The sequence below is a fragment of the Curcuma longa genome, chromosome 15, assembly GCF_044706935.1.
Source record: "Curcuma longa cultivar G26 ecotype Majalengka, Jawa Barat chromosome 15, ITB_CL_G26_1.1, whole genome shotgun sequence".
Lineage (NCBI taxonomy): Eukaryota > Viridiplantae > Streptophyta > Magnoliopsida > Zingiberales > Zingiberaceae > Curcuma > Curcuma longa.
Genome location: NC_133875.1, coordinates 1,644,065 through 1,659,376, shown reverse-complemented (window position 1 = coordinate 1,659,376; position 15,312 = coordinate 1,644,065). Strand labels below are relative to the sequence as shown.

The window sequence follows — 15,312 nt, the reverse complement described above, 5'->3', positions numbered from 1 at the left end:
CAAAGTGATGGAAAAAGCAACTCTCATAATTATATAAGGTTATATTTAAATTTCTGTTATAAATTATTAGATTTTTTTTATTCGGTTCGAATTTTTCTCAACAGTACGCTTAGGTTTTATAAGGCCGATCCGTTCTAATTAAAAGTCTCCATCACGAGACTTTCCCTCGGCTCGGTGCCTGTGCCGGTCTCCGTTTCCCCGTCCTTCGTCCTCAAAAACCCTAGGATTCCGATTCCGCCTTTCCCTCCGTTTCTCCGTCCTAGGATTCCGCCGGCGGGAGGTGATGGAGAAGAAGCTGGAAGACTTTTCTTTGCTCTCCAACATATCCAAGGAACTAGAATATCACATGGGCTGCGGCGACAAGATTGTGGCAGAGTTTATCGTCGAGATAGGTCGCCATTCTGAAACTGTTGATGAATTTGAAGGTAAGCTAAAGGATTTTGAGGCTATACCTGACTACCTGATACGTTCTCTTCATACCATGATCCAGGCCTCCCGCACTCCTGACGACGACGAGAAATCATCCTCCCTCTCCGCTCTCTCCCTCCCAGATGACCGCGGTTTGGAGATCGAGAAGGATGCCGTCGAGCGCAAGGAGAAGGAGCAGCATCTGGAAGAGGGTTCCCTCTCCCCTCCCAGATGACCGCGGTTTGGAGATCGAGAAGGATGCCGCCGAGCGCAAGGAGGAGGAGCAGCATCTGGAAGAGGGTTCTGAGGAGGAGGATGAGGGCGCTGAGGAGGAGGAGGAGATAGAGATTGAGCTCACTGAGTATGAACCGGCCTTCTTGCAAGGGCAGACCCGTTATTCAATGGATACATCACCTGTCAAAATTTTCAAGAACACAAAGGGATCTTTGGGCAGGGCTGCTGCACTGCAGTCAGCCCTCATCAAGGAGAGAAGGGAGTTAAGGGAGCAGCAGCAGAGGACGATGCTAGATTCAATTCCTAAAGATCTCAATCGTCCCTGGGAAGATCCAATGCCAGAAGAGATGCCGGAGTGGAAGAAAGATGCTTATGGAAGAACTGTAACGCTGGGGCAGAGATCAAAGTTGTCAATTCAGGAACAAAGACAGAGTCTTCCTATTTATAAATTGAAGAAGGAGTTGGTTCAAGCTGTGCAAGACAATCAAGTTCTTGTTGTGATCGGTGAGACCGGCTCAGGGAAGACAACACAGGTGACTCAGTATCTCGCTGAGGCAGGATACACAACGAGAGGGAAAATTGGGTGCACACAACCTCGAAGGGTGGCAGCAAGGTCTGTGGCAAAGCGGGTGGCTGAAGAATTTGGTTGCCGTCTGGGCGAGGAGGTCGGTTATGCTATCAGGTTTGAAGGTTGCACTGGTCCTAAGACTGTGATCAAATACATGACAGATGGTATGCTTCTCCGAGAGATTTTTGTTGATGAAACTCTCTCGCAGTACTCAGTAATCATGTTGGATGAAGCTCACGAAAGGACGATCCATACTGATGTGCTCTTTGGATTGCTAAAGCAGCTCGTGAAGCGAAGACCAGACCTTCGGTTGATTGTGACATCTGCTACGCTGGATGCAGAGAAATTCTCTGGCTACTTCTTCAACTGCAACATTTTCACCATTCCAGGTAGAACTTTCCCAGTGGAGATACTTTATGCTAAGCAACCGGAAACTGATTATTTGGATGCAGCACTAATCACTGTTTTGCAGATACACTTGATGGAACCTGAAGGAGACATACTTCTCTTCTTGACTGGCCAAGAAGAGATTGATCATGCTTGCCAATCTCTGTATGAGAGAATGAAAGGGTTAGGAAAAAATGTGCCTGAGTTGATAATCTTGCCGGTATACAGTGCGCTTCCCAGTGAAATGCAGTCCAGAATTTTTGAACCTGCTCCTCCCGGGAAGCGGAAGGTGGTGGTGGCTACCAACATTGCAGAAGCTTCCTTGACCATCGATGGTATTTACTATGTCGTCGATCCTGGCTTTGCTAAACAAAATGTCTACAACCCGAAGCTGGGGCTTGATTCACTAGTTATCACACCCATCTCACAAGCATCAGCAAAGCAGCGAGCTGGCCGTGCTGGGCGTACTGGTCCTGGTAGATGTTTCCGACTGTACACAGAGAGTGCTTACCGCAACGAAATGTCTCCGACGACGATTCCAGAAATCCAGAGGATCAATCTTGGCATGACAACTCTTAATATGAAGGCTATGGGTATAAATGACTTTCTATCCTTCGATTTCATGGATCCTCCATCACCTCAGGCCCTCATTTCTGCGATGGAACAACTCTATAGTCTCGGAGCTCTCGATGAGGAAGGGCTGCTGACAAAATTGGGTAGAAAAATGGCTGAGTTCCCATTGGATCCTCCTTTATCAAAAATGCTTCTCGCTAGTGTGGGCCTCGGATGCAGTGATGAAATTTTAACTATTATAGCAATGATTACGACTGGGGACATTTTCTACAGACCGAGAGAGAAACAAGCCCAGGCAGATCAAAAAAGAGCAAAATTCTTTCAGCCAGAAGGGGATCACTTTACACTGCTTGCTGTATACGAGGCGTGGAAAGCTAAAAACTTTTCAAGACTTTGGTGCTTTGACAATTTTGTGCAGTCCCGTTCGCTTAGGAGAGCTCAGGATGTGAGGAAACAGCTTCTTACTATCATGGACAGGTATGTCATTCATTCATTCATTATCTAACAGACTTGTTTGCCATTTCTATCACATTCTTTGCTAATCAACCACTAAATGTCTAGTTTTCATTGTTTTTTACTACTACCATTATATTCATAGAGAAGTAGAGAAATCTAGATCTTTTTGAGAGAAGAATCTGCTGATCTTTTATATTGAATTCCATGTGAGAAGAGTAAAAGCCTTAGTTTACATTGTTTTCCTTGGTGAATCAGCTCTTTTGCAATTTGCAAATGATTTGTTAGGAGGTCTTCACTAAATATATGTGAAAAACTACAGTTTGATTTAAGTTTGCAACTCACAATCATCTACCAGTTAGGGTCTGAATAGTCTATGCAAACAGTCATTTGAGATCTATAGGCCTTGTCAAACTGTTGTCATATTGTTCTCAGCTTGATGTTGCTTGTCGTTGCCAGACTTTAACTGATAATTTACCTCACATTTCAGATACAAGCTGCATGTCGTTAGCTCTGGAAAAAATTTCACAAAGATAAAGAAGGCGATCACGGCAGGTTTCTTCTTTCACGCAGCAAAGAAGGACCCCGAAGAAGGCTACAGGACGCTAGTCGAAAACCAACCTGTGTACATCCACCCCGGCAGTGCTCTATTTCAAAGGCAACCAGACTGGGTGATCTATCATGAGCTAGTCATGACGACCAAGGAATACATGAGGGAAGTTACAGTCATCGACCCGAAGTGGTTGGTGGAACTAGCTCCCAGATTTTACAAGACTTCAAATCGAACCAAGATGAATAAACGGAAGCGGCAGGAGTGTATGGAACTGTTCTTAGACCGATATCACAAGTCTAACTCATGGCGTTTGAGCAAGCGCCGAGCTTGAGACAATTTCTATGGCCTTGTCTTCCAGTTTTAGATATTCTTTGGTTACATTTTGTAATGTGAGCTATGGAGTTGAAGTTTTAGCCTTTTTTTTTTTTTAAAATCTTCTTTGGCTGTTCTGTATTTAGTGAATCAGTAGCTATGGACTGATTGGTTAAAGCTACATATATTTGACTATTATGCTCCAGAAAACCACCACTTTTCTTGCATATTGTTTAGGTTATCTTCATTCTCTTCCTGACCTTGGGAAGAAGATTCAGATCATGCCCAATCTTGTGCGACGGCAAGAGTAGTGAAATCTAAGACAGTGACAGCCATCAGAAAAAAAAAAGTTGTGTAGAATTGAGATAATACCATTCTGTCTTAGTGTCTACCAGACAGAGGAACCTCAGTATCCATCTCATTTAAATGCTAATAACATAGCAATTGATTCATAAATTCAGTTTAACCGAATTTAAATTTATAAAATCAAGATCGAATTAATTAAATCAAATTAATTGAATTTTTTTTTAAAAAATAAGCTTCTATGTTATTAGCGCCGTAATACTTTTTCATTTTTTCCCATATATGCAAAGAATGGAATCTCAACGAGCATAGGAATCAATTGTTATGTATTCATCAATCGACTATAATAAAATAGCAATTGACTATGTTCAATTCAGTCGGTTTAATAAATTTTAGACCTTTTAAAATCAATTTTGGACTTTTAAAACCAAGATCGAATCCATTAAACCCAATTAACTTTTTTTTTTTGAAAATGAACTTTTCAATTAACCAAATTGAACCTTCAAATTCAATTAGATTGGTCTCTCATGAGATATGACATGAGTTCCTGTAAAAAAAAAATAATAGAGGCGTTTGGTTTGATTTTTTTTATTTTTATTTCTATTTTTTTTATTTTCTGATCTAATTTTTAAAAAATAAAAAATACATTTGATATGATATACTATTTTTTATTTTCTAAAAAAGAAAACTAAAAATAAATTTGGTTTGTTAATATGAAAAATTATAAATAAAACATTCAAGGAACAAAATACCAAGCAAATCGAATCAAACAGTCTATTTTTGAGACACAACCACGAAGACTTCTATCTCACTAACACATTGTTTGCGTCGACGGATGAATTCCTACATTTCAATCCTCTTCCTTGGATGCTTCATTCCTTGTTCCCATTCTTTCAAGAACAAGACTAGTAAAAAAGGATTTGTTACTATCTCGTAACGATTCTAGGATTAGATTCTAGTTATTGAATTCTCAAATTTGTTCAAGCTTCTCTCTACTACTCGGATATCTCTTAGTGCCGGCCGCTTGGATTCATGGAACAAGTGATAAGGTGTGACCTTGGTGTTGAGGAGTAACTTTTAAATTTGAGAAAGAATTTCTACGTATTTATCTAGATGAAATAGTATATAGAAAACCTGTAAATCTATGACTTACATCAGCAATTGTTCAATAAGAATAACAGATATCCAACCACAGTTGAAGAAGAAAAAGGAATGTAGAAACCTACCAGAAAAAGAAGAAAGAACTTATAGTTTAAAGATCCAACGCAGTTTAGAACCCACACACAATGGTGATCCATCTTAAGTACACATCTCCCACCTAACATAAGAATTAATATCAAACAATAAGGGCAGACATAAGTAAACCCATTATAGAATGATTCACTGTACTTGACATATAACTAAACATAAGATCAATGGTCTTACAAACAGAACAGTGATGGCAGCCAGGTGGCTTCAACCGATTGCACTTCCTGCAGTATCTTATTGCCGGATTTTCTGAGTTTGTAAGTCCTGGTTGTTCCATGCCAATTAATAGAGCAGTTTCTCAAATCTCCTTATCTAGATTTGGCTTCTGGGTCAGTGAAAACGACTGAGAAATAGGTCCATAGCAGTAATCCCAACTGTAAAACCAGATATTTTAGTTAGGGAGGAAATACACCAGATACGAGTATCTAGATGGCATAAAATGCAGTTTTTTTTCCCTTTCAACCTCCATCAGTTCACTTTTGTTAATTCTAATTGCAACTTTTGCTTCAATTCAAGGATCCCATAGCTAGGGTTTCACCACAAGCAAGGGATCGGGATCCGACGACAGTAAGGAGGAAGGAAGACGCCCATTTCGTCCGATTGTTTAGTAGGAGCAGAGAAACATTGAAGTTTTCCTCAGTGCCAACCCCTCAGCCGCTGACTCCCCTTCGCCGCTGCCCGTTTTACCTCTCTGATCCTCGGCTTTAACTCGGAGGAGAAAACTCCATCACTTCCGAGGCTGAAGGTGTCTTCGACCCCTAAACCCAAAGGTCGCTCCTTTCCTTTCACTCTATGAGAAATAGAAAAAAGGCCTGGTTTTTTGCGTCGGCGCCGCGGTTCCTATAGGAGGTGTCGGGTTCGTGGAGGCTGAGGCGAAGATGCTTAAGTTGTTGGGGTCGAAATGGTAACCCTTAAGTCGGGAGATTGCAACGTCGGAGAGAAATTTAGAGGCGTACGGCATTACTGTAGTCGCATTTTCGCGTTTTCTATTTGCCAACGGTAGTTTTCATTCTCTATAAAAAATGATATTTTGTCATTTTCTATTTTCTTAGAAAATGACTTCTCATTTTCTAGAGAATTAGATTGATAACACAAATCAAACAACAATTTCTAAAATATAAGAAAATGAAAACAAAAAAAGACCAACCCAAACGCCCCCTTACAATTTGTTTGGGAGGAGGTGAGGGAAAGGGAGAGAAGGATAAGGAAGGGGAAAGAGAATCTTGATCCTTATTTGGGATGGAGTGAGTTACACTCTGTTTGGATGGGGTGAGGGAAGGTTCATTAACGGAAGGGGAAGGAAGGGGAAGGGAGGGAAAGGAAAGGGAAGAGAAGTATTTATATTTTTCTTGTTTGGGAGGAAGGGAAGGTTCATTAACGTAACATGTGCTACCTTGTTTGGGAGGAAGGGGAAGGAAATGAAGGTTAAATATATAAAATTACAAAAATATCCTTACTTGTTAAAATAGATCTACAATAATTTAGAAATAATTGTTCGTTAGATATTTTATTTTATTTAATGTCTTATAACTATTCGTTCAATGAGTTCGTCAATCGAAATTATAAACTAAATATATAAAATTACAAAAATACTTTATGTGAAAAAATATATATAGCTCATAAGATTAACAAAAATTAATATTTACAACTTAAATAAATAAAAAATTTTAAAAATAATAAGTAGATATATAAAAAATATACGAAATTCAAAATTTGTACACTTTGGTACGATAAAAGATAAATCAATATTTTTATATATATTTTTATAAAAATTTACTGATGTAAAAATTTACGACGAAGGTCGACATTGAGGAGTGCGAGTGATGAGATCCTGTGACGACTGCGTTATGTGACGAGGAGCAATAGTGCAAAAATCTAATAGATAAGTTATTTTAATAATTAATATTTTAATATAAGGGTAAAATTGGAATAAATATGTTTTAACATTTCCTTCCCCTTCCTTACACCCCAAATCGGAGTGTAAGGAATTATGTCTATTTATGGGCATGCAAGGGGAAAGCTTACCCTTCCTTCCCCTTCTCTTCCCTTCCCTCACTTCTTTACAAACAAGGTTACAAATTCCCTTCCCCTTATTTACCCTTCCTTCCCCTTCTCTCACCTCCTCCCAAACAAGCTAAGGAGGGGAAGGGGAAAGAAAGGTAAGCTTTCCCCTTACATGTCCATGAATTGACATAATTCTTTACACTCCAAATCGGGATGTAAGGAAGGGAAAGGAAAACTTAAAAAATATTTATTTCAATTTTATCCTTATGTTAAAATATTAATTATTAAAATAACTCATCTATTAGGTTTTGCACCGTCGCTCTTCATCACATAACGCAACCGTCACAGGATCTCATTGCTTGCACTCCTCGACGTCGACCTTCGTTGTAGATTTTTACATCAATAAATTTTTATAGAAATATATGTAAAAATATTGAGTTATCCTTTGTCGTACTAAAATATACAAATTCTGTATTTCGCATATTTATTGTATATCTACTAATTATTTCTTTAAAATTTTTATTTATTTAAGTCATAAATATTATTTGTAGTTGATCTCACAAGATGATTTTAACAAGAAAAATTTTACATCCATAGATTTAATGAGCTATACATATTTTTTTTCATATATATATTTATTTTAAGAAGTATGGATATTTTTGTAATCTTATATATTTAACCTTCATTCTCTTTCTTTTCCTCCCAAACAAAGTAACATATATTACGTTAATGAACCTTCCTTTCCTCCCAAACATAGAAAATATAATTACTTCCCTTCCTCTCCCTTTTATTTCCTTCCCCTTCCGTTAATGAACCTCCTCTCACCCCATCCAAACAGAGCGTTAGATTCCGTCCTCTCCACTCATTCTCATCTTCTCCAATCTCCAATGAGATTGTAAGCAAGTTTCTATAAAAAACGCTAGGTTCCATTGACGGACGGAGAGGTCATGAAAACTATGAATCTGAAGGGGATGGAATACTTCTCGTATGCTCTCCAATGTTTGCAAAGAATGAAATCTCATTGAGCATAGCAATTGATTATTATGTATTTATCAATCGATTGCTAATAATATAGTAGTCCATTGATATGTTCAGTTCAGTCGGTTTAATCGAATTTGGAGTTTTAAAATCAAGATCAAACCGATTAAATCGAATAAACTATTTTTCATGAACTTCTAAATTAATCGAACTAAACTTTCAAATATAGTTGGTTTGGCCTAATCTAGTAATCTTCGATATCCCACGAGATGGGATGCAAGTTTCTATGAAAAAACCCTAGATCCCACCGACAGGCGAAGAGTGATAGAGATCATGAATTTGAAATTTCTCCTTGCTCTCCAATGTATGCAAAGAATGGAAGTTCATCAAGCATAGCAATCGATTGTTATGTATTTATCAATCGACTGTTAATAATATAGCAGTCGATTGATAAGTTTAGTTTAATCGCTTTAACTTTAGACTTTTAAAACCAAAATCGAACAAATTAAAGAATTCAATTAATATTATATATATATATATATATATATATATATATATATATATATATATATATATATATATATATATATATATATAACCCTAGATTCCTGATCTTCTACTAGCACAACAAAAAAACCATGAAATAGCGACGGAATTTAATTCTATAATTAGCGCTAATGATATAATCTGTGACGGATAATTGATTCCGTCGTTAATTAGTGACAGAATTAAAATATCCGTCACTAATTAGCGACGGATATTTTAATTCCATCGCTAATTATAGCGACGGAATCAATTATCCGTCGCTAATCCAAGTTGCCTAGCGACGGAAGAAAATATCTGTCGCTAATTAGTGACGAAAATTTTCTTCCGTCGCTATAATCGCGATTTAGGGTTGGATCCGACCCCGATTTTTTCTTCTCCGCGCGTTCTCCCTCTGCGATCTCCGTCCGACGTTCTATCTCTCGGCGAAATCGCAGTACCTTCGGATCTCCCTCCGGCTCTCCCTCCGGTGCGCTCCCTCCGGCTCTCTCCCTCTGCCTCTCCCTCCCTCTCCCTCCGGCGCTCTCCCTCTGCCTCTCCCTCCGGTGCGCTCCCTCGGTCGCTCCGGCAGATCCTCGCGGCAAAGTCTTCTCCAGCGAAATCTCCTCGCGCCATTTTTGCTCCGGCACAGTCTCCTCCGACACAGTCTCCTCCGGCACAGTCTTCTCCCCAAAGGTAACCCCTCCGGCCATTTTTGCTCTGGGGGCACAGTCTCCTTCGGCAGCTTCTAAAAGTTGAATTTAGGGCTTCAAACATGGGATAGGTAGACTCGATAAGATTATAAGCTTATCTATCAATGACTGCCATCTATAGCAGACTCGATAAGATTTCAATTGATTCAAATTTTGTTTAGTAAATTGAACCCATTCTAGTTAATTCAATCGGCCTTCAACAAGCTTATCCATCCAACAAGCTTTTCAGTTGATTCTATTAGCACGAGAGTCACCTCAATTCAAACTAATAGCAAAGTTTATCTTGAGGATACCACAGTAGCCATACAACAGATCCGCAAGAAAATAGAAACAGCTAAAAGTCGACAAAAGAGCTATGCTGATACACGACGTAGGCCATTAGAGTTTGAGGTTGGGGATTCAATATTCCTAGAGTGGCTCCCATGAAGGGAGTAATGCGTTTTGGAAAAAAAAGGGCAAGCTAAGTCCTAGATATGTGGAATCATACCTTATCACTAGAAGAGTTGGTAAAGTACTTATGAGCTAGAGCTACCTCAGGAGATGTCAGCTATCCACAATGTGTTTCATGTCTACATGCTGAAGAAGCACATCCCAGATGCCACCCAGGTGATAGAGCCATAGACGGTGCAAATCCGCAAAGATCTAAGCTATGATAGTCGACCTATTCAGATAATAGATCGAGCAGTTAAGAAATTATGAAACAAAGAAGTACCATTAGTAAAAGTCATATGGCAAAATCATAGAGCAGAAGAGGCAACTTGGGAGTGATGGGAAAGTCTTGAAAAACCTAGAGTTTAAACCCTAAATCATACCAAAGGAATAGGAAAAAATCCCTAATTAAATGCTATGAACACCCAGTTTTAGTAAGATATTCAGCTGAGCAGCATTTGCAAATCATACAAAGAAAGGGCATACAAACAAAACATATAAACTGAGAGACGAATAGAATCCAAGTGATAAACCTCCTAAATTGGATTGCAAAGAAACATGTTGACTATTGAAAATGTAATAAGATGGCTTACCTCTGCTGGTTCAAGATGGAGATCGTCCTTCAAATGAAAGCTTACAGCAAGCCTTGCAAGGCCTAAAAACCCCTCTGCTGCAACTGGCCAGATAATGAATCTTCTTTGACTACAACTAATTGATTCACTGATGTGGAAGTCCCTAAAATAGTCACCACAATATATTAAGATTAGTACCAATACCAAGAAGCTTTAGAACAATTGAAATGCCTATTAAAATTCTTACAAATAGAATTAAGCAATCACATTTAGGACTCCCTGTTGAAACTTAACAACTAGTAAGAAAGATTTTTCCAATCACAAAGACTTCATTACACCATAAATTAAATGCAAAAGAAAGCCAATCCTAAACCATACCAGAATTTGAAATCAAATGCTGTAAAAAACCCTAAATTAAATGAAATGCAAGTTAAACCCTAAATTATACCCTAGTCGAGAGGGAGCAGTGCCGGCGGCGCAGGGAAGCAGAGAGCAAGAGAGAGCAGCAGGATGCAGATCCTGGCGGCGAAGAGGCGGCAAGCAGATCCTGGTGGCGAGCAAAAGGCACCCAGCAGCTCCTGGCGGCGAGCAGTGCCGGCGGCGAAGCAGGGGAGAAGAGAGCCGGGAATCACTTGCGCCGGCGAAGAGGGCAGCGCAGAAAAAGGAGGCGGAGGGGAGGCTTAGGGCTGGGGCGGCGAAGAGAAAGGAGCAGCGGCGGAGGGGAGGCTTAGGGCTGCGGCGGAGGGAGGCTTAGGGCTGCGGCGGCGAAGAGGAAGGAGGAGATCGCGAAGAGGCGGAGAGGTTAGGGCTTCTGCAGCGAAGAGGCGAAGAGTCTGCGGCGGCGAAGAGGAAGGAGGAGATCGCGCACGCGAAGAGGCGAAGAGAGGTGGAGAGGTTAGGGTTTCTCGCACGCGAAGAGGCGAAGAGAAAGGAGCAGCGAAGAGGAAGGAGGAGATCGTGCACGCGAAGAGGCGAAGAGAAAGGAGCGGCGGCGAAGAGGTTAGGGTTTCTGCAGGAAATCGAATCGCGAATGGTTATTTCTCGCTGATCGATCGCACGCGAGCCGCTGACGTGGACGTCCAGCTCAGCTGTCGCCCAGGCGTCGCCCACGAACAGACGCCCAGCAGAACGATATATATATATATATATATATAACATAAACTTATACAATTTGAAAGAGAACGGTTTACTTTGCTTTTATATATCTAAATATAAAGAATCTAAAATAATGTTCGATCGATCTTAATTTAAAGCATTCATAACTATTTTATGTTAAAAAAATTAAATTATGCTGATTTAAGGCATAGTTTTTATTTGATTAAAATTATATACATGAATATTATACTGATTTAAAGCATATCTGTTACAATCATGAATATTGGTAGGCTGATTTTTCTAAACGGATAGAATCAAGAATTTTTTAGTACAATGAAATTGATAAAAGGAATTTACTAAATAAAGTTTTGACTTAAATTGATCCATCTAAGTCTATTAATGAGTTTTAGTAATATGGATAAGATAAAAAAAAAATGATAGAAGTTGTACTTCAGTAAATTAGAAATGTTAAAATCCACATATGATATTGTGCAAAAATTAAGAAAATTAAATTTTTTAAATAATTTGGCAAGGTCAAACCGGCTGCGTACAATCCGGATGGATCCCATTGCCCTGGGAACAATATGGATAAGATCAAGAGAGTACAAGATGTTGTACTTCAGTAAATTAGAAATGTTAAAATCCACATATGATATTGTGCAACAAAAAAAAATTAAATTTTTTAAATAATTTTTTTTAACTAATAGAGGTTATGAATTAAGGATGTTTTTTTAGCATGATAAAACTCAAGAGGGTGAAAGAAATATATCGGATCAAATCTCTTGATATTATTTTTTTAAATAGAGTTTTAATATTTTTTTAAAAAAAAATTAAATATTCATTGAATATTTACTTGAAAATTAATGTTAGTCATCAATTTAACGTGCACCTCTCATCGTTTTTATTCGGATTTAGGGATCAACATCGATGAGTTTACATTTTTTTAATAATTTTTTTAAAAATTAATTAAATATTAATTTTAAAAATACATTTTATGTAAAATTTAATTTTTTATTTTTTGAGATGTAAAATTAATAATTAAAATTTTATATTCAAGCTTTAACAATAATTTTTGTCAATTAATAAAATTATTTATTTTTTAAATTTTTTAAAGATATCGTTTTGAATGTAAATAAGATTTTATTAATTTTAATTTTTTTAAAAATGTATTAAAATTATACTAATAAGTATTGTCAGTAGTATTCTAAAAGTTATCTATACAATAATTTATAAAAAAAATTTAATTGTTAAGTTTTGAAAAGAATTTAATTTTTTACTAAGATTTAATATTTTTTAATTCTTGATTAATTAGTTCTTTTAAAACGTTTAATTTTAAAAATAAATGTAAACCACTAATATTAAACGTATGCATTTGAAAATCATAAATTTACAAAACCATCACACTTTTTTTTTAAAAAAAAAATTTAAAATTATAATTATTAAATTATTAATTAGGATGGGTGGGAGCTTCATTTGTTTAGTATTTAAAAGAAAAAGTTAGTTAATTGAAGAATTATTAGTAGCTAACTAACAGAATTCGATTTGTTATATAAAAAAATTTTAAAATAATAATTTTTAAATTATTAATTAGGATGGCCGAGAGCTTAATTTGTTTAGAATTTAAAAAAAAGTTAGTTAATTGGAGAATTATTAGCAACTAACTAACAGAATATTTGTTATATAAAAAAGTCCTCCCCTTACCTATTTTGTCATTCATCTCATTTAATTCTTCCTTCCTCCATAATCATCAATTCATCGACCAACACTTACTCGATGAGCAACGTAGCAGTCAACGGTGCAATGCCCATTCCGATTCCTGGGTGGGAAGCCGATGCAAGCGGCTATGTTCTTAGCATGGAAGCGGAAGTGGTGACACGACGTTCGCAAGATGTGGACCCACCCCAACTGATTTTTTACTTTTGCCTCCAGACGATTTCTCCTTCCACCCATGATGTTGAGCGCACCTACTTCACCATCGACCAACTCTGTGAGAACATTGCCGACGAGACCACTTGGAACATGGAGACGAGGTGGATGCTCTCCCACGTGGCAGCGGCTCACATCCGTATCGCTGACCGTGCTTTTCTTGGTGTAGCTTTCCGTAGATACACCAAGGTGGTGCTCAATCGCTTTCCAATCATGGAGTTATCCACGATGAAGTTCTTCTCTGTTATTAAGATTCCCCTTATGACTCCTTCCGTTTATTCTGTCGGTCATCTTCGCTACCTTGTGCCTTCGGAGACACAACGATATTTCTTCGAGGGGCATGAGGAGGAGGAGGAGGAAGAAGAAGAAGAAGAAGATGATGATGATGATGATGACGACGACGAGGAGGCTATCAGAGGGCCCACGCCGACGCCTGCAGTAGTAGTGGAGAGGCTCCGAGTGAAGATTGCAGAAGAGTCCGACACATGCTCAATCTGTCTAAATGACTTCGACATAACGACTCATGTTTTGGAGATGCCATGTCATCACATATTTCACGATGAGTGCTTGAGGGAGTGGCTAACTCGAAGCAATGCTTGTCCACTTTGTAGGTTCAGGCTCACTGACGCAGACGCAGAGTAGCTATGATACTAGATCGAAAAGTAGTTCCTCAGTTCATTCATTATTTGATTCATGGTGTATTCGTCAGTCATTCATTAGTTGGTTTTTTATGTTATTTAACAATTTTATTGTTTTTGATTTGGTTGATGGATTGGAACATTCATTCGGAAATATATATATATATATAGAGGAGCGATATCCTGCGTGCCTTAAAATATGCGACTATACATTATATCCTAACTCCTAAATTGTAAAAAAAAATTATAGTAGGTGCTCACGGGGTATATATATATATAGAGGAGTGATATCATTCGTAAATTTTGAATTCGGAATCCTAAACATTATATCCTAACTCCTAAATTATAAAAAAAAATTAAAAATAAAATTACACTCGGTGCTCACGGGGTATTTATTTTGTACTTTAAGATTGTCTCATGTCTTTTTTGATTTATCATTAAAGCAACAAATTATTAAAAATTTTCTATTACAATCTAACAATTTCACAAAATTAATAAAACAAACCATTAATTTCCTTAACATATAATTATTCAAAAACAATTAAAATGAAAAAGTAAAAAAAAACTCTACCAAGACATCTAAAAATCAATCAATATAATCTCTTTTTTTTCACAATGTCGCAATTGCCTATATCAACAATAAATAAAATAAATAGCAATTGTATTAAAAAAAATGAACAACTACAACATTAACAAACATTTAAAAAAGAAATCAAAAAGTTGTATACGTTGTTGACCTATTGAGACAATGCTCGATGATCATAAACGATTTGAAGAAAACAAAAACTACATTCACAAAAACATTTTGGAGAAGAAAATAGAGCCGAGACATCATCAATTTTGGATACTTTTAGTAGTATTTTATACTCTGTTTACTCTGAGTAGAGCCGTCAATTTAAGTTAGATTCATCGAGTTGATCTATTTTGCCGAACAATTTAAACGGATTGGGTTGAAATTTTATCAATCCATTTTAAGGTGGGTTCAGGGGTCGACCCGCCTAGGTCCGCGACCCACATGGGCTAGTCCACGACCCACATGAGTTAACCCGCGGGTTGAGAAAATTTATTTTTTTCTTTAAAATTTAAAATTAAAAGAGAAAAATTTATGAATTAGTGGGTTGATCCCTCTAAACTGTAATGCAAAAAAAATTTAACTTGACTCGTTTAAACTACAATCCAAACTTTAAATTTTTAATATTTTATATATATTTTTATTTTTTATAGGCATGTAGGTTGGCCCGTCTAATCCATGATTCGTCTTAAGTTGAGTTGGATTGAAATTTTTTTAACCCACCAAGTTGGTAGGTCAGTCTGTTCCACCCCACTATATGATAGGTTTCTGATAGATTAGTATGTCCCATCATATATTGATCCGTTTTCTAGTTCTAAGATACAT

The 15,312-nt window shown here is 37.4% G+C and overlaps 1 protein-coding gene across 1 annotated transcript; it reads left to right on the top strand.

Moving 5' to 3' along the window:
* Window positions 1–746: 746 nt before the first annotated feature.
* LOC141846229 (putative pre-mRNA-splicing factor ATP-dependent RNA helicase DEAH5) lies at window positions 747–3,614 on the top strand. The gene is made up of 2 exons (XM_074734231.1): window positions 747–2,647; window positions 3,114–3,614. Exons 1-2 carry the CDS (start codon window positions 810–812, stop codon window positions 3,505–3,507), a joined length of 2,232 nt encoding a protein of 743 aa, XP_074590332.1. The 5' UTR covers window positions 747–809; the 3' UTR covers window positions 3,508–3,614.
* The last annotated feature ends 11,698 nt before the right edge of the window (window positions 3,615–15,312 follow it).

Excerpts from the sequence above, each read along its gene's own strand:
- LOC141846229 (XM_074734231.1), top strand. The coding sequence starts at position 810 with ATGGATACATCACCTGTCAAAATTTTCAAGAACACAAAGGGATCTTTG. Across the intron at positions 2,648-3,113 it reads CTTCTTACTATCATGGACAG|ATACAAGCTGCATGTCGTTA; the intron begins GTATGTCATTCA and ends CTCACATTTCAG.